The sequence below is a fragment of the Antechinus flavipes genome, chromosome 3 (genome assembly GCF_016432865.1).
Source record: "Antechinus flavipes isolate AdamAnt ecotype Samford, QLD, Australia chromosome 3, AdamAnt_v2, whole genome shotgun sequence".
NCBI classification, from domain to species: Eukaryota; Metazoa; Chordata; class Mammalia; order Dasyuromorphia; family Dasyuridae; genus Antechinus; species Antechinus flavipes.
The window spans coordinates 171,177,542-171,195,983 of record NC_067400.1 but is presented as its reverse complement, the minus strand read 5'-3'; the positions used below and the strand labels follow the sequence as shown (position 1 = coordinate 171,195,983).

Genomic DNA, 18,442 nt, shown 5'->3' with positions numbered 1-18,442 from the left:
ATTTTGATGAAGTTCAGCAATTCTTACATTTTATTTCCACATCTATAAAGTGAGGGTGTTAGATCAGATGATCTCCAGTATCTCTTCCACCTTAACTCTGACATCCCAAAATTCTCTCCCACACAGTATCACAAGGAATTGTCGGATCCACACTGAAGCAAATAAAAGGGAAATCTAAAATATCATTTAAACTGCTATGTTTAAACATGCAGGATCCTTGAATCTAAATGACAACATAATGATACTTTAGGTGCAGTTCAAAACAACAACTTTAATCACTAAGAGAGAAATGATCATTTTCTCCATTGCTATTAATTATGTAAAAATCTTGTAAATGATCAAACACTGAGAAAGAAATTACTTAGTGATTTCCCCCCTCCATGCTCATGTTTCAGAGCAAAAGACAGTTATTATCTCAGTGGGTGGCTTGCTTGCTAGATTTAGCTATGTTCAATTCAAGGAATGAAACCTTCACTCAGAAAGAGCCTGTGGTGGACATTGCAGTTTTGAGGACTTATATATTTCTAGTTCATATGCCAGAGAATAATTACATGCAAGCAGAGAAAAATAAGTTGGTCCCATAACATTTAAACAAAGATAGATACCCTTTTTTCCTTTGTGATTTGGGTCTCTTAAGAGTCTCAGCATATCATCACCTCTACCAAAGGTTATAGATTAACAAATAAAACTTGTATAATTGGCCCAGAATACTTTTTTGTACTGAATTAAAGTCAAGACTAAAACTCTTTGTGCCACTTTTCTTTTTCTTTTCATCTTTTTTTTTCAACATTCACTCTTATAAAATCTTGTGTCCTAAATTTTTTTCTTCCCTTCCCTCTACCCTCTTCCCTAGATGGCAAGTAATCTAATATATGTTAAACATGTCATGCCCACCTTTAACAAAGGATTTTGTTATAATGAACTCCATGTAGAAGGGCAGGAAGTCTAATTTATTCATTTGAGCAAAAGCTTATTTTTGTAGAATACTGCTATAAATAAGCAAAACTTGGAAACTTTTATTATTGACAAAAGTTGACATTTTTCCTATTTTTGAATTTCTCCAATGTATATACAATCTATCTTTCAAAGGCCATATAGTACTAAATATTGGACATTAAAAAAAAAAAACTTATTTACGAAGGCATTAAAAACTTAATGCAAAGAAATGTTAAGTAGAACAAGGCACATAGAGAGCAAGGGCAACATAGTGAGATTTAAAGATTATCTCTATGCTGGACAAAATTTGAGGTTCTTAATGACCAAAGTACATTCTGTATTCATGCAAACAATTTATCTTGAATTGAGGAGGAAGACACTTTCTCAGACATAACTTCTTTTGAATGAAAGAAAACTATTTAGCAAACAATCTTAAAAGTCTTCCCCCCGCCTCCCCTTCCTCCGGTTAAAAATATAACTCAGAACTTCTTCCTGGAAAGAAATAAATAACAAATGTTATCTTTCCATAGAGATAATCTTTGCTGAAACCCAAATGTCTAAGAGCCTGATACAGTGAGAGCTGGCAGAAGGCCTCAAAGCTAGTTCTCAATTGGAACCAAAGCTCATAAGATAATTATTTATATTGGAATGAACAAAATGTGTAAGTATCCTGAAGGAAGGCAAGTTTCTTTCTAAGTTCTTTTTCTTCATACTATTTATACAGCCAAGAAATAATAATGCTTCATGAATACATGTCTCAATTTTACAGTTCTGTTACAATCAGTCATCAAAACTTTTTTTTTTTTGTTTTCCAAATTACAAACATGGAAAAAATTGTCCTTTTTCTTATCTGTAAATAATCACATTTTCAAATGGTCATTTTTTTCTGGTCTTTCATCAATTACAGGATATATCTAAATGATGTCATGTATATAAATTGAAACTTGAAAAAAAAAAGGCTGAATTATCTAGATTTTTTGCATATATTCATTCAAATAGCAGGAAATATTCAAACATCCATTAACAGAGTTAAATTTCTAAGTTTACTTACTATGTTACCTACCTGTCCTAATTCTTCATTTAGATCAGAAGTATTAACTAGAGGTCCTTCACCTGTTTCTTCATCAAACATATCTTCATCCCAGGTAAGAAAATAGGAGCCCAGAAATTTCTGCATTTCAACTGTGACATACATGGACACTGGAATAATGTAGTTGAAAAGTACCATAAAAGCCAGGAAGTCTGTGAAAGCTTTGAGAAACTGCAAAAGGAGTAAAGAATATATATAAATTTTATTATTAAGCTTTCTATTTTCATAATCAATGCAACACATATACAATTCTCTCAAGTTTAAGCTTCAGGAATGTTCAGTTATTCAAATCCATCTATTTGTTAGTCTCTCTTCAGGTCTTATTATTTAGCCTCTTAGTTTGAATTCTTGTTAGTATCTCACAGACTTTACATTCTTTATCCACAAACTAATGTGGGAAAAAGAGAGAAAGACTGGCCATTTAGATGCTCTCTTTAAAAAAATGTTTAGGAAACCTCAGGATGAAGGAAGATCTTAGGATAAGAAGAGTTCCTTAATAGCAGCTCTGGGTTTACATTATCCATTTCCTAATCTCTCCCACTCTATATGCATATTTTAGAGATGAACACCCAGTGGAATAAAAATTGAAGTTGTATATTCAAGAACTTCAATTATCAGAAATTTTTTTTTTAAATCCCAATTAGCAAGATTTATATTTCAAATATTTGAGTCGTCTCTTTGAATGCAGTCATATTTGTTACAAAGAGGAGATTCAGAATCTCTTTGCTAACAAGACAGAACAAAGTATGAATATTTGAATGTGTCTTTGTTTAAAATTGTATTTTATTTCCAGCTAGCTACTTTAATAGACAGAATTGGATGGCAATCTGGAAGAGGGAGAGAGAACATACTAGAGGAAATGATGATGATGTAAGAAACTAAAAGACATTATTAAAAGTTTATGTAAAAAAAAAAAAAACAACAACAGAAATATCTGCATGCTGGGAAGCAGTGTACAGGATTTTACAAACTGAACCATCTAAGCTTCCTCCTATTTAAGACTTTCCCAGTCATGCTCCTTTACTAAGTGTGATGAGGCATCTCTCTGAATCCTTAGATTTTTACATTTTCAGTTCAACATGATTCTAGTATTTCAAACATAGAAGTTTGTATTGCAGTTAATTTGAAGAAACAAAAAAGTGTTGTAAAACCAATTTCTTCTTAAGGACAAGAAGGTCATGTCTCATATTTTTTCCTTATAATGTGCCTTCCTAGAACTCTTCATTATTCTTAGTCAGACAAACATACCATAAACTAACATCACTTATTTCATTGAGTCATCATCAGTAGGATTCATTTATTTCCTGCCTTAGTTGTCCTAAGTAAGAGGATCTAAAATATGATCATTATCGCTGAGGGGCTAGAATTGGAGGAATGAATTTGCTGTGTGATATTATTGACCTATTTAAGATGTTTCTCTGTCCACACTATTGTTAGGCTCAGAAAAGTAAGACTACTATGATACTCTGCATCATGTCTAGTTGGGAGGTGTTCCATGACTTTTCCCATGACTGAGAGGCAGTATGACAAAGAAGACTGTAAGATAAGCTCTGTCATTTTCTATTTGTATAACCTGGATTGGCCAATTTATTAACCTCTATAGGTCTTAATTTCTCATGTGCAAAATAAGAGGGAAGAAGTAAATCCCATGGCCTCTAAAAGGTCCAATCTTAATTTGATATCTGTAAGATTATGTTTACTTCTTCAGAATTTTTGAATTCTAAGTTCTATCTTTGCTTTGAGAAATATAAGTAAATTAATTGATATAACTTGCTAAAGCATATAAATGTTATAGTCACAGATATATATACACAATTATGCACAGTTTTGTTATTTTTTTCAAAAGGCCTTTATCCCTTTGTTAGGATCTTTGTGTATTGGAAGTTTATTTCCCTTCCCCAAGAGAATCAAGAGTTAGCATTCCTATGCAGAATCCCAAGGGGAAAGAAAAGAAAAATAAAAACATCAGGACTTCAATCAGAGGGCCTTTGATCTTCACTAGAGAAAACAACAGAAGGCCATCCTTCTGACATTTGCCAGGAAATTTCAAATTGGCTGCAATCCTGTATAACTCTTGTAGTTTTAACTACTTACTCTCTTTTGCCTTCAATCTTGAAATCAAACTTCTTCTATTTTCCTAATTATTTCCCTAATTATGACTTTGTGGATAAATGTACTTCTGTGCCTAAATAGCCCCATAGCCCTTCGAAGCACAAATAAGACCCTCCACATCTTTCTGGTTGCCAAATAAGGGAGGAAGCATTCCAATACTCCAGTCTGAGCCTCCCCAGCCAATCACTGTATGCAAAAATCTCAAAACATACATCTAGAAGTGAAGGTAAAAAATAAGATTTTGGTCTTTACCCGCAATCATCCTGAAATGCTTGAAAAGAAGGGAACATCTCTAATATCTTACACATGGAACTTTTCTTATACAAAATGAAAAACTGTCACCAATATAGATGCAGCTTTGGAGGAATTCAGCATTCCAGTCTTCTCTCTGGTGAGCTATAAAGACCATTTTTTTATTGTAAAGTCATTCTCCTTTTCCTTCCTCTAATGTGGATGTAAGGTTACCAGAGATTCTCTCATTTGGAGATACATTTACTATTACATGCAGGGAATTAAATGGGTGAGAGAAAATGATCATGTCTTCTCATTTTATTATTTCTCAAATATATAAAGATCTTCCATTCCAACTACTACTAAAGTGAAGAGTTCTAATTTATGCAATTCTTTCAAGGGTCACAATGCATTGGGGTCTTCATTTTAATAAAAATGTTATGCAAATTACTTCTCAACACAATAAAAAGAGTCAATTATTTCAAGTGAAATTTTTCATACCAGGTTTCTCTGTCTCTCTGATTCGGTCTTTTGATTAAACCAAGGCTCGTCTCGAAATGGATCACTCTGCCACACATATTTCAGGACAGTATTTATCAGTGCTTTACTGATTAGAATACAGAGGTATACAACAAGGAATACATTCATTGATCTAAAATAAAAAGACAGTAATAGCTAATTTTGGGGGGAAGCACAAAATCTCTATTACTAATTCACAAATGATATATAAAACAGGTAAAAACTTCAGTAAAGTTTCTGACTTTTGCAAAGCACAAATGAAAACACAAATTTATTGTTACCATTATGCACCCTTACTTTTGGCATTTAAATAGAAGGACAGGATTTTATAGATCATGGAAGTAACCCATATATAGCCAAAATAAGTAACATTCATTAAATTTCAAATAATTCTTCACTCCCTTATAACCTGAACTAAACATTTGTAGATTTAATATCCAGAATGTTATGAGAGTCTTTTAAAATCAATTTCTTCTAACATTAAGTGGTCAAGCAATGAGTTCAAGATTCAAAAATTTCACTCACAGCATTACCACACACAAGGCTGAATGTTCTCATTGGAGAGGAATTGCTGAAGAAGAACCAAAATCTTAGCAATTTTTTTGAAAAGAAATCTGACTTTTCAATATCTATTTCTGAAACAAATTTGTTATGTGTGGACATCTGGGAGACAAAGTATCCTCATTTATAAAGAACAAAATCTCAGATTTCACTTCTGATGCAATAGCCAAGAAGAAATCAAGTGATAACTTTTAAAGGTCAATTAATAATCATGCAGACAAAATATACTTCATAGAGCTTTCAAAAATACAGTTTGCTAAAAGTGACCAGTAAAAAACCAATAGGCAGAAAAGAGATCTTAGAAGTTATATGGTTTCTCTAGTTATAAAAAATTTGAGACACTAATCCCTTTCCTGTCCTTCAAAAAAGTGAAGAGGCAGAGCCAGCATTTAATTTGGGCCTCTGACATTCTAATTATAATTAGTTAATGGGAAACTAGTTACAGAATAAAAGATATTTGTACACTTTTAAAAGGTGCAGAAAACATAAAATTTTCTTATTGGATTTAAGACAAATTTATTTTGTAAAGAAATTAGTCACTGACAATAGTTTCCCTAATTAAAAAAAAGAAGCTTATCAGAGGAGATCTATTTCATATGGTACTACATATACATGAGGTCATATGTATATCTATGTGATTCTACTGTACCTTCTGAATCATTTACATCATTTCATGCATTACAAGCATTTTGAGAGACAGCTGAGTAGTGCAGCAAACAGTGTACGGGGCTTAGAGTCATGAAGAGCCGACACTTCAAATCCAGGCTCAGATACTTACTAGCTGGATGACTCTGGGCAAGTCACTTAACCCTAATTGGCTTTAAGTTTCCTCATTTTAAGATGGGGATAACACACCTGTCTTCCAGTGTTGTTTTTGAGTATCAAAAGATAATATCTATAAAGCACAGTACCTGACAAGTGCAAAGTGATGTGCAAATGCTAGCTATCCTAGAAGCAGCAAGACTTACTTTTCTACAACAGATCGTTTCTGTGATTTTGACTGGTAATTTAATGCCATCTTAGTTTCCATGCCAGTATATATAGCCACACCTAAAAAAGAATAATATTTTATCAGAAACATAAGCATGCCTCACTTAAAAAAAAAAAGATGTATTACTTACAATGGTCATAAAAAGTGAAGTTTTGCAATCATTTTAATTTCACAAAATCAGTTCACAAAATCAGCTTAAAAAATCAAGTCAAATAAAAATTTTCACAGGATTATTTTAAGATAAATCTCCTCTTCCCTTATCCTTCTTAAAATCAAAATGATGTACAATTGATAAAGTTAGATTTTTAAATATAGTGCACTTTATTACAACAAGGTGTGTTTGTAGTGTATTTTATGATACAATTAATTTAAAAAATATTAAAAATTTAAAAATAGGAAACAAGAAATTAAGCTAAGTAGACTGCTAAGAAAATGCAGCTTTTAAAAAATATATAGCGAGAGATCTTAGAATAAATTTCCCATAGAATTTTATTGACTGAATTCTTGAATGGATGAAGCAATCTTGCTCTTCTGAGTCTAAGAATATAGGCACTTAATCTGTAAACAATCATATCAGCTCCCATGGCTGGATCTGTTGTGGTTTATATATTGATGGTAATTTTCTTACTGAGGTATAATTATAGTAGTGAAGACCATAGTACATCAAAAAAATTAATGCTTTTATAATGCTATTATAGATTTAAAATTTTACTTAATGTATCCTTATTAATTTTAGAAGCTGTTATTAATAATTCATTAATTAAAATAGTTACCAAAGATTTTCTCAGTGTTCTTTAGAGAGGCTCCCCTAAGAAGCAGGTTTTCTGATCCTAATGACCTGCAAAGATAAGTATTATTGGATATATTAAGTGCTTATAAAAATAAAGTTAGTAGAACAAGACAAGATTATAGAATGGAAAATTACTGATTTGTTTAATGGGGGGTGTGTGTGTGTGTGTGACTCTAATGAGGAGGTGTTTTTATGTAAACATTATGTTCAAGTGATAAAAGTAGGTCCAGTTTCACTATAAAATTAAATTTCCTATTAACTATATGTAGGATTACAAATACATTACCCTGCCTTAATAATCTTTCTTGCTTCTAGGATGTGTTTAACATTGCAGGAGGCCCAGTTTGTAAAGACTTAAGGTTGGTATTTGAGATTTATTTATTTTCACTTTTAAATGTACAGTTATCCCTTCCACATTGTGGTTTGGGGAGTAGTGCATCTGCAACCTAGAAAATGTGTGAAATTCTTTGGCCTTCCTTTTATATCGTGAAGAAATCTGAATTTTTTTTCATTTATGGGGTATTGAGTACCTTATTGTAAAATTTGGGTTGATATATATAAAATACTATGCATATATTTTATGCATTCCTGAGTTTCTAAGCTGCTTCTGTGCTTTTTGCTGGCCTTTATGTATCGTCTGTGACTTCTACAAAGTTTCCCCAAAATTTTCACTTAATTTCTTATGTTGACTTGCAACATATTGAAACTGATGGGAAACATTGCAATATGAAAGGGTAACAGTGTATCAATATCTCACATACATAGCCAAGTGTTATTTTACATTTTAGAGTTAGGCTTCAAACATTTATGGTGAAAGCCTGCCTGGATCAATCAAGAAGCATTTATTAAATACCTACTATGTAGCAAGCACTATGTCAGATTCTGAGAATATAAATAAGGACAGACAACATGTATGCATAAAGAAGGCAAGATGAACAAGACCTGTGATTTTACTTGGATGAAGAAACTCTCCCTACCAACAAAGAATGGTAGTATCCTTCATGAAGAGTAATAGGAAGTCACTTGCATAGTATGTTGCTTTCAGTTATATGAAACTAAAACAATTCTTTAATGTAAGGTTTCTTGGCTCAAGAACTAGATAGCACTGAATCCAGGGCATTGATCACATGAAGAGAGATTCTTTGGAATATTCATAATAAAAGTGACATGTATTTCCTGAGGCGACAAGATAGTTTTAACCTCCATTAGTCTTCTTGACAATCATTAAAAACACAGACTCTTAGGCTAGATATTTGTCATTTAGGGAGGATACAGGCAATGTCAAATTATATTAGCAACACATTCAGAATAAATTTTAAAACTAGTCATGAAAACAGGTTTTGACCAGAAGATATTTCTGAAAAATATGGGAAAAGGTGACATTTTAAAAAGATAAAATATTTAATCAGAATGGGGGGTTGGGAGGATTCATTTTTAAGGCTTTTAACTGGGAGTACTTAATTTCAGTTAGTTCCTTATTTTTGCTTCTGGAAGTGAGAAGGAGTTTAAGGAATGGTTCTTGCCTCTTTGGGTACCAGAAGTTATGAATCAGAAAGTAACAATTTTTTCTTTTAAATAGGTACAGATCTTTCAGTTCCACCAAATTTAACAGAGAGCTTAAAAAACCCAAACATGAACAGACATTGAAATAATAGAAATATCCGAAAAAATCTGGATTAAACTTTAGCTGTATTTTGGCAATTTCCTTTCAATGACTGCTAGACAACAAACTAATTTTAAATGATGGCACAGAAAGCTGTTTACTTCTGCAGGAAAACACAGATCTAATTTCATCCCACTGGCAATATTTACTGAGTCCTACACAAATTACTTCTCACAATACAAAAGAATTCATGACTTTATTTCTTCAAAGCTGTTTGGAGTCCACCTGAGGAATAATACAATTTTATAAATCTACTAGGCAATGGCTTTATGTTTTCTGAAAAGCATTCCCCAAACTGTTTAATAGAGAATTGTAATAAGAATGCAGATTTTAAAATGCATGAGTAGTTTTCTTTAAAAAAAGAATTAGAAAGAAAACAAATTCTAATCTCAAAGTCTGGTGATCCTTAGGTTCATCTTTCCTTTAGTAACTCTATGCCTCTCTCTCCACCCCCAAATCAGTAATAATTTTCCATTCAGCTCACTTTCACTGACAGGTGAAAATATTTAAAGTATCATTTTATCTTACACCAGGTTAATAGTAATTTGTATCTTGATTTAACAAATTATTTTTAAATTGCACACTTCAAAACTTGATTTTAAACTCCCCAGTATCAGAAGCCAAATATTTCATTAAAAATAACTCCCCAAATTTTGAAATTAAGCACAAACAAAATACCCAGAAGTTCAGGAATTTCTTTCTTCTGTAAATAAAAAGGTTAGACAAAAGCAAAGGCAATAAGCAGACTCTGAAAACATGAATTTCTGTAGAACATTGACAGCATTGCTATCTTTCTAGCATTTAATCGGTCTTAAGAAAATATCATATAGTGACTATTGTATTAAATATTCAGTAAATTGCTATTTCCTTGTAAACCCAGTGTGTGACTTGTCAATATATATAATTGACTGCCTAAGACTCTTAAATGAAACCCTCAGCTATAATTCATGTAGTATGCTTATTTTTATAACCTGACAAACAACTTATTCGTGTTCTTTTATCTATTGTAACCTACAGATATGCCCTTTGTACAAGGCAATCCATTAAATCTGGGAAGAATGCTAGAAAGAAATGTTGCTTCCCGCATTAAGTTTTAAGAGCTGAACCAATCTACTTATTCCAGTAAAGTGGTCACCAAATTAAGAAACATTCAATTTCATGTTCCAAAATATGTCTTTAAAAGAAATTATGAGATGGTTATTTCTAATGGGAAGGCACTGCATTACATTTTTTACCTACAACTATGCTCCTGCCAAGAAATTCAGTGATCTAAGGTAGATTTCTCAGGAGACACATTCAGAAGAGAAAATACAACACATATTTAAAAAGTTATTTACTTTTAGATTTTTCTACACAGAAAAAGTACTTTGTAAAACTTGTTTTAAACACAAATATTGACATATAACTTCTCTTAGGCATTTCAGGCTTCATGGCATAAAATCAGGCCACATATTAATTAAGATACCAGTCTAAGACAAATCAGAAAGGAATCTTACAGAAAATTCTAGACTCCTTGCACAAGGGCCCAGCATAATTATTCACTGAGAAAATCTCTTTAATAAAGAACAATTTTTAAAAATTCAATGGAGAAAAATAAACCAAATGTTCTTAAGATAAAAATATGATTTCTTACCTTACAATAGGCTCATTTCTCTCCTGGTAAACATGTATGCGCCCAACAAATCTAAAATGACAATACAAAACTATGAATGAAATAGCAAACAGAAGCATCCATGAACTTGAACACATGCTTTCAAATACATTTCTTTCTTATTAATATTGTGAACATGTCCTCATATGAAGTGCCATTATTTCTTCATAACTGATACTTATGCTTAAAACCATTACTAGTTTTAATTCTTTTCCCTTTCTTCTTTAGTTATAAATTGATTGCTTATTTTCATTTCACTTATAGTACACAGCACTTCAGTTCCTGAGCTACTAGATATGATTTTCTTGAGGGCATGAACTTATAATTGTGAAATTTATAAAATTTAAAAGTATTTAACTTCTTAAAAAATATGGAGGACGACTTCCCCCAATTACATGCTAAAACAATTTTTTAACATTTGGGACTTTTGAAAAAAAGAGCTTTTAATTCCAAATTCTATCCATCCTCCTACAGGTTATACATGTACAACATGTATAAAACATCTCCATATAAGTCATTTTATGCAGTTCAGATGGAAGGAAGATAGAAATGTTATACCATATCCATTCTTTCTCTGAAGATGGACAGCAAGCTTCAAGATGAGTCCTTTGGGATTGTTTTGTATCTTTATATTACTAAGTCATTCGCAGTTCTTCATCCAACAATATTGCTATTACTGTGTACAATATTCTCCTAGTTCTGCTTACTTCCCTTTGCATCAGTTTGTGCAAGTCTTTCCAGGTTTTTCTGAAATCATCCTGCTTATCATTTCTTATAGCACAATAATATTCCATCACAACCATATACTACAATTTGTTCAGCCATTCCCCAAAACATGGATTTTCAATTTTAGTCACCAAAAAAGTAGTGACTTTTATAAAAAGTAGCTGCTATATTTTTATAGAACTAGGACTTTTTCCCCTTTAAAATCTCTTTGGAATACAGACCTAGCAACAATACTGCTGAATTTATATGAACAGTATGATTACCCTTTGGATATAGTTCTAAATTATTCTCCAGAATAGTTGGATCGGTTCACAATTCTACCAACAGTGCTTTAGTGTTGCAGTTTTACTTTAACCCCTCCAACATTTTTCATTTTCCTTTTTTACTGAATCTGACAAGTGTGAGATGATAACTCAGAGTTGTTTTGTTTTTTTTTAACATTTCTCTAATTTTTTTTTTTTTTTGAGGCAATTGTTGTTAAGTGACTTGCCCAGGGTCATACAGCTAGGAAGTGTTACGTGTCTGAGACATTTGAACTCAGGTCCTCCTGACTTCAGGATTGGTGCTCATTATTTCTCTAATTAATAGTGATTTAGAGCATTTTTTTCATATGACTATAGAAAGCTTTGATTTCTTCATCTGAAAACTGCCTGTTCATATTTTTTGACCATTTATCAATTAGGTAATATTCTTATGAAATTGACTCACTTCTCTATATGTTTGAGAAAGGAGGCCTTTATCAGACATATTTGCTGTAAAAATTTCCCCCAGTTTTTTGTTTTCCTTCAAAATTTGGTTGCATTAGTTTTGTTTATATAAAAACATTAATTTTATTTAATCAAAATTATCCATTTATCATTTATTAATGTCCTCTACATCTTGTTTGGTCCTTGTTTGTCTTCCCTTATCCACAACTTTCTTTACATTTTGGTGGGCATCCTTAACATATGGCTAGCAAAACTGAATTTCTATCAAAATGTTTCTAATATTTACAAGTACTAAGGAGAAGAGCCTTCATTCTAACACTACAACTGTACCCAGATTTCCTTTTTGGTGTTAACAAAACCATGGATTTTCAAAGGATATGCCAAGGAAGCAATGCACTGGAAGTCCTGAAGACTTTACACCAATGGGATCTGATTACAAACTGCATTTGTTATCCAAGCACTGGCCTAGCAATGCCTACTATGTACAAAATACTATGAACACAAAAGCCAAAAAAGAACAAGTAAAACACTATTTGCCCTCAGAGTCTATAGCTTATGGTGGTCAGCCTGCAGAGGGGAGACACAGTGACATCATGAACATGGATAAAGTAAATACAAGATAAGGTGAAAAGAGAGAGCTCTAACAAGAAGATATGAGGTAGGGAAATAAAGGAAACCTTCAGCTGAGTACTAAAGTTAGAAAAGGTCTCTTGAGATATCAAATTGAAGCAGTAATACAATTCAAATATGGAGGTCTAATGGAATGAGTTCATCAAGGTAACAGAAGGAGCATAAAATTTAAGAGCTGCTAGTCTAGTTTGGATGGGATCCGGAGTGGGTGAAGGAAAGGAATATAAAATAATGGTACAGAAATAAAGAGGAGTCAGACTATTAAGGGTCTTAAAATGCAAGATTTTCTTTTTTCTTTTTATGAGAGCAAGGAGCCCCTGAAAAGTTTTGAGTAGAGGTATGACACAATCACAAGAGTATTTCAACAATAACAATTAATCCCTTGTATAGAAGACAGACTATAGAGGAAAGATTAGGAGGGTGTCACAACTTCCAGGTGAGAACAAAGAGAGTGATCATGTGAGTGGAGAGGAGCAGAGAGAGGAAAGAATTTTATGAAGGTAGAATGGACAAGGGTTGGGAACAGTTTAGATTATAAGGGAGAAGAGTAAAGGAAAGTTTCTACAATATGAACCCTAAGGGAAATGTGGTACTATCATAGAAGAAGGGAAGTTAAGAAAAATGGGATAGGGAAAAGATAGCAAGTTCTATTTTTGACATACAGAACTGGGGATGCTAATAGGACATCCATGTGGAGAAATTCAACAAGCAACTAGTAATGTAAAAGTAGAACTCAGGAGAGGAAAGAGGGAGCTTTGCTGTTCAATCATTTCAGTCTTATCAGATTCTTTATGACCCCATGTGGGTTTCTTGGGTTTAAGAAAAGACATTCAAGAAGTTATCAGAATTCTCCTTACTTGTAGAGGTCAGGCTGAGGTTGTTCACATTCAACAGTAGCATGTAAGTTGTCGATCTCTTCTTCAGTTTGAAATCCCTTTGTTTCTTGAACTGCATAATAAGTCTATGAATTGAAAAGATATAATTCAAAAATGAAAACAAATATAGTAGAGTTAGTTCTCTTATTTCTAGAAAACTTATTTCCTCATAATATATACAAACTGGACACATAACATAAACACCTACATGAGTATACAGAGAAAACAGATGTTACATTCATATCATATGTATATTCAGATCAGTTGTGTAATTCCCCATATCCAAAAATAGTCTTTCAAGTGCTAATTCTCCCATTTTACTCATTTTCTTCATACCTAACAAATCCAACAGCAGCGACTACTGTGATGGGGACAACAATGCATTTTTCCAAACGTATCAATGGCCTAATTGTGTCAACTTCCTATGTGGCTTTCACTTGATCTGAAACATAATGCTTTTATGATCTTACTATTTGTATGTTTAAAAAAAAAAAACAATACGTCTAACTAGTCAGCTTAAAATATCTAGGTATGTATTGCACATAAAGAACTCGCCATTGGGGACAAAATTCTCAAATCCTCAGGGAAGTAGGTGTACATTATCAAAGAGGGCCTAAGCAAGTTGAGGTACTACAGACATGGGCTCTAAAGTACAGGGAACTTGATCCTTCCTTCCTTTAGAATGGAATGAGGAAGGGAATGTCCCACAAAGGCCTAGGGAGTAAAGAATCTTCATTTCTACTTTTTCTGGATTATTTCCATGTTTGGTAAAATTTTTTTTCATAAACTAAGTGTGTTAAAAGAGTCCATCATCTTCGCTAACAAAGTATCAACGTCTTAGGTACTAAAGGATACATCCTCGTTTTTAAAAATGGTAAGTGGCCATTTAGTCTATTCCCTGGTTACTAAAGCCTACAAAAATGAACTAAAATAAATGAAAGTAATTATTGATGAAAAAATCTGAAAGTAGAACGACTATTTTCAGTTCTGAACACAGTTAACTCAGACAATGATGTTGCATTGAAATAAATGCATCTTCTATGTGATTTATCAGCTTCTATAATAACATCAGGATGTATCTCGTGTGGACCAAAAGCTATGCCTTTGGTATCTTCTGTGGTATGATAGGAAGATGCTGCTTACAAAGATAATCTTATGGGCTTACCAAGCCTCAGAAAAAGATCATCACTCTTTTGTAGAGACTCTTCCTCTAAGGTGCTACCTACAGTTGTTATTTGCAGCAAAAAACTTAGTCACATAGCATTTCCTCTAACTCAAAGAACTATTGCCTCTAAATGTCCTATAATAAGAGGGTAATTCACTTAGAATATTTCTATATAACAAACTAATCTCCCTTTCCACATATGGACATTTCTGCAAATGTAGCCTACTATTCTGGTATTTTGACTTGCAAAATTTTAACTTGTTATATATTATCCAATTTCAGAATGATTAAAGGCTAAGAAAAGGTTTGGGTCCATTAAGTTATGGCCATTTCCATAAGTGCTTTGTACTATGTTCTACTCTCAAGTATCATATTTCTATGATAAAACATTTGCAAAGGAGAAAAACAATTGTTTTTATTCATCCATCTATTATTAGTAATTGCTTTAAAAGCAATCGCTAAAGCAGAATAACCTATATTTAGTTGTACAGAGACAGGGCAAGAATGTAATTCTAAATCAATTTCTTTTTCTCAGGCTATTTTAAATTAAAGTACTCCCCAAACTGACAAATCATGCAAATACCAATAAAACTAGACTATTCTGCGTTACTTGTGATATAACTCTGTAGTAGTCAAACATTAATTCTGACCACTAAAATTATCATCTGAGTCACTATCTAAAAATAAAAATACAATTTTAACTAAGCCTTCTCATACCAACAATTTATTCATGCAATTTTTAGTTAATATTGCCATCTAATATCCCTTATTTCAAATCACACCATCCTAATTTGAGTTAAAGACACTTTTTGTTCTGATGGCACTAAGCTACAGAGAAACTGGGGTGGAGAATAAAGGTAAGATGGAAGGTAAAACTTTTTTTAAAAAAGGAAAAATCATGGGATTCTTACTGTTTGTCCTGTCCACACTAATTTGTCTAACAGAATCTTGGTTTCTAAGGTTACCCAAACTAAGAACCCCCAAAGCTAAAAATCAATATGAAGCCAATTTAGTGAAAGAATATATTACTTTATGACTTGATTCACCATCCAAGCTGGCTGTTGTAACATAACATGTTCCATCCTCTCTACTACTAGAAAGAAATATTAAGTCACATGGAAAGGTTTCACCATCATTTACCATCACAATATCTCCAACCTACAGAGTGGAGAGAAAAAGGACACAATTAGTTTTCTTTTCAATTAGCTGACTGGCACACACAACTATAAAACTGACAAGAGTTTCTTTTCTCCAATCCCTTCCCCCCTCTTCCCCCCTCCCCCTGCCCCTTTTAAAGTAAGGGAGACAGAAGCAGCAACAAGGTTTGGGACTCGGAAAATACTAACTTAAAGAGAAAATGTATTAAGTGCAAAAAGAACACAATCTGTAAAGTCAGTTGGGATGGTATTCTTGAAAAATATCCAAGTAATCTTATTATCAATGCCAATCTATAGCTAATCTTCAAAGAGTCAGAGCTAAATGAAAGAAAACCAGGTAAAGAGCTGCTCAGTCAAGCAGTTGGGCTGTTGGGGTTAGGAAGACCTGAGTTCAGATCTACCCTGAGATCTTTAGTAGTTACCTAACCTCTGCCTCAGTCTGCTCATCTGTAAAATGGGAATAATAATGGCATCTATCTCCCAAGGCTGTAATGTGAATCAAATGAGATAATTTTAAAGCCTTTTTAGCACAATCCCACATTGAAAGCATTATAATAATTTTTATAATAGTAAAAAAAAAACTATCAATGTTAGGTACAATAATTATTATTATTAATCACCCAAATAAAACACAGTGTTGCTAAGGTAATTTCCAAATTTGTGATCATTTTTTTTTAAATAAAGTGGCCACTCCTTCTTTGAAGCAAGTGAAGTCCAGAGGTGGATTTAAACAACATTTCCTTATGACTAATAATGAATATATTTTGTACAGTTAAAAAAGAAAGGAAACCCTAAACTACTGAGACAATATTTTGACTTCAGACAAATAGAAGAGTGAAAATTGTTAGTGTAGTGCTACAGAAATTATAATATCTTTGGGTAACTGGAATGTTTCAATGAAAACATAGGATTTTTGATGCTTCTATCCTAGTTAAGTTTCTTCATCTGTAAAATGGGGAAGACAAAATGATCTCTAAGATTCCTGCTTATATTAAAATTTCATTGTTTATTAAATACTCACAGAACTTAGTGACATCCAAAAAGCACTACTTAAACACTAATAATACATTTACTAAATCAGTATTAACTATGAAAATCAATATTAAATTAGTATTAACATGAAAATGAGTAATGAGACAAGTGGAAAAACAAAGAAAATAAACTGAGTCTAATTAAAAGCTATCTCCCTGTGAGAAGTATTTCTTTTAGATCCCTATGCTATTCTAATCAGTATTAATCATATCAAAGTTCTGTATATAAGGACCCAGGGCTCTCAGCTGCATTTAAGTTCACTCGTTTAACTATAAGAAGTTAACTTACCACTTCCCCTCACCCCCACCCCACTTTGTTTTGCCTGGCCATAGTGACCAAGCCCAGTGTGGCAAAGATCACAAATACGTGAAAAGTTCCCCCAAAATATTTTTGTACTTCCAGACCAATCCCTTGTCTAATAGGAGCAGGTGATCATCTTATGACCATTTATGTCACTGACTGTGATAGCTTGTACCATTTTCTACTGCCCAACCTAAAGAGAAGCCTGTCTATCTTGTATGGAGATGTTCCTTACTTCACTCAACTTGTGACTCTGCTAACATCTTATTTTAGCTTATGTGTCATATGTCAATCAATGGAATTATTTTGTTATTTGGAATGAATGGACATCTAGCCCTATAAAAATAGGAAGGAAGGAGGAAGCATCTCAGATCATGAGGAAGAAATGAAGTTCACTTCGTTAGAGGGGACCATAAACTCTTTAATAAAGTGCTACTGGTTTAAAGCTCTGCCTCAGTCTCTTTTATTATAGGTGGGATAATTTTAATCCCTATATCCCAAAGGAAAGACATAGCTGACACTTCAGACTTCTTCATTTCTTAATACCTTTCTGAAGGGAAAATGCATCTATGACATAACTCAAATATTTTATTGTTCCCCTTCCTCTAAACTCAACTTTTAATAATTTGTGTATCTGGAGAAAAAAGATGTCATCAAAAATCAAGACATGACTCAGGCAGGATAAAAAACTCAGATTTAAAATCCATCTAATCACTTAGGCTGTCTGAACTGTTACGTGCAAGGCATTTTCAAATCATTACACTTGATTGCATATAGTAAATGGGTTTCTCTCCTACACCTACATTTTGTTTACAAGAATGACTAAATTTCAGAGAACTTTAAAATTAGTGGATGGCTGGTTACCTTTTATTTTTTCCCTTAAAAGTGCTTTCAGCCTCTTACTTGAGACTCCTAGTATGTGCAAGTGAATCTGAAGTCTGGAGTTGTTATGCGCAATGTCATCAGAAGACATCTATTTTTTTCTTCCTCTAATAGTAAATTTAACACATCTCTGGGTTTACATATTCGGTACTACAAAGTTGCATATTTCTCACAAAAAGTTGATGCATTAAAATTTTTACTTTAGCTTAGTTAAATAATCCAGATCATTTCCTTTAAAAGGACAATGGAAAAGTCTATTGGCTTAAAAAAATAACAGATCTCTTCCTACAACATGGAAAAAATGTGCAAAGATTATAACACAGTTAAAGAAAACAGCTGTGAAATCTGGCCTAAGCTCAGAGGACTGGGGAAAAAAAATAGGCTAATGTCAGTCTATGATTTGGTGTGTCATGTGTTTCATCCC

At 32.7% G+C, this 18,442-nt stretch overlaps 1 protein-coding gene across 9 annotated transcripts in view; it reads right to left on the bottom strand.

Moving 5' to 3' along the window:
• Positions 1–18,442, bottom strand: part of ATP11A (ATPase phospholipid transporting 11A) — a 212,546-nt gene that overhangs the window by 60,290 nt on the left and 133,814 nt on the right. For all 9 annotated transcript variants that reach the window (XR_007951752.1, XR_007951751.1, XM_051984224.1 and 6 more), the window contains 7 exons: positions 15,677–15,805; positions 13,465–13,568; positions 10,527–10,577; positions 7,214–7,278; positions 6,418–6,499; positions 4,871–5,021; positions 2,000–2,197 (listed from right to left, as the gene is read on the bottom strand). Coding sequence is in view for 7 of the 9 variants with exons in the window: in XM_051984224.1 (XP_051840184.1) it covers positions 2,000–2,197; positions 4,871–5,021; positions 6,418–6,499; positions 7,214–7,278; positions 10,527–10,577; positions 13,465–13,568; positions 15,677–15,805 (780 nt within the window). In the remaining 2 variants the exon portion in view is untranslated. The remainder of the gene's footprint in view (positions 1–1,999; positions 2,198–4,870; positions 5,022–6,417; positions 6,500–7,213; positions 7,279–10,526; positions 10,578–13,464; positions 13,569–15,676; positions 15,806–18,442) is intronic.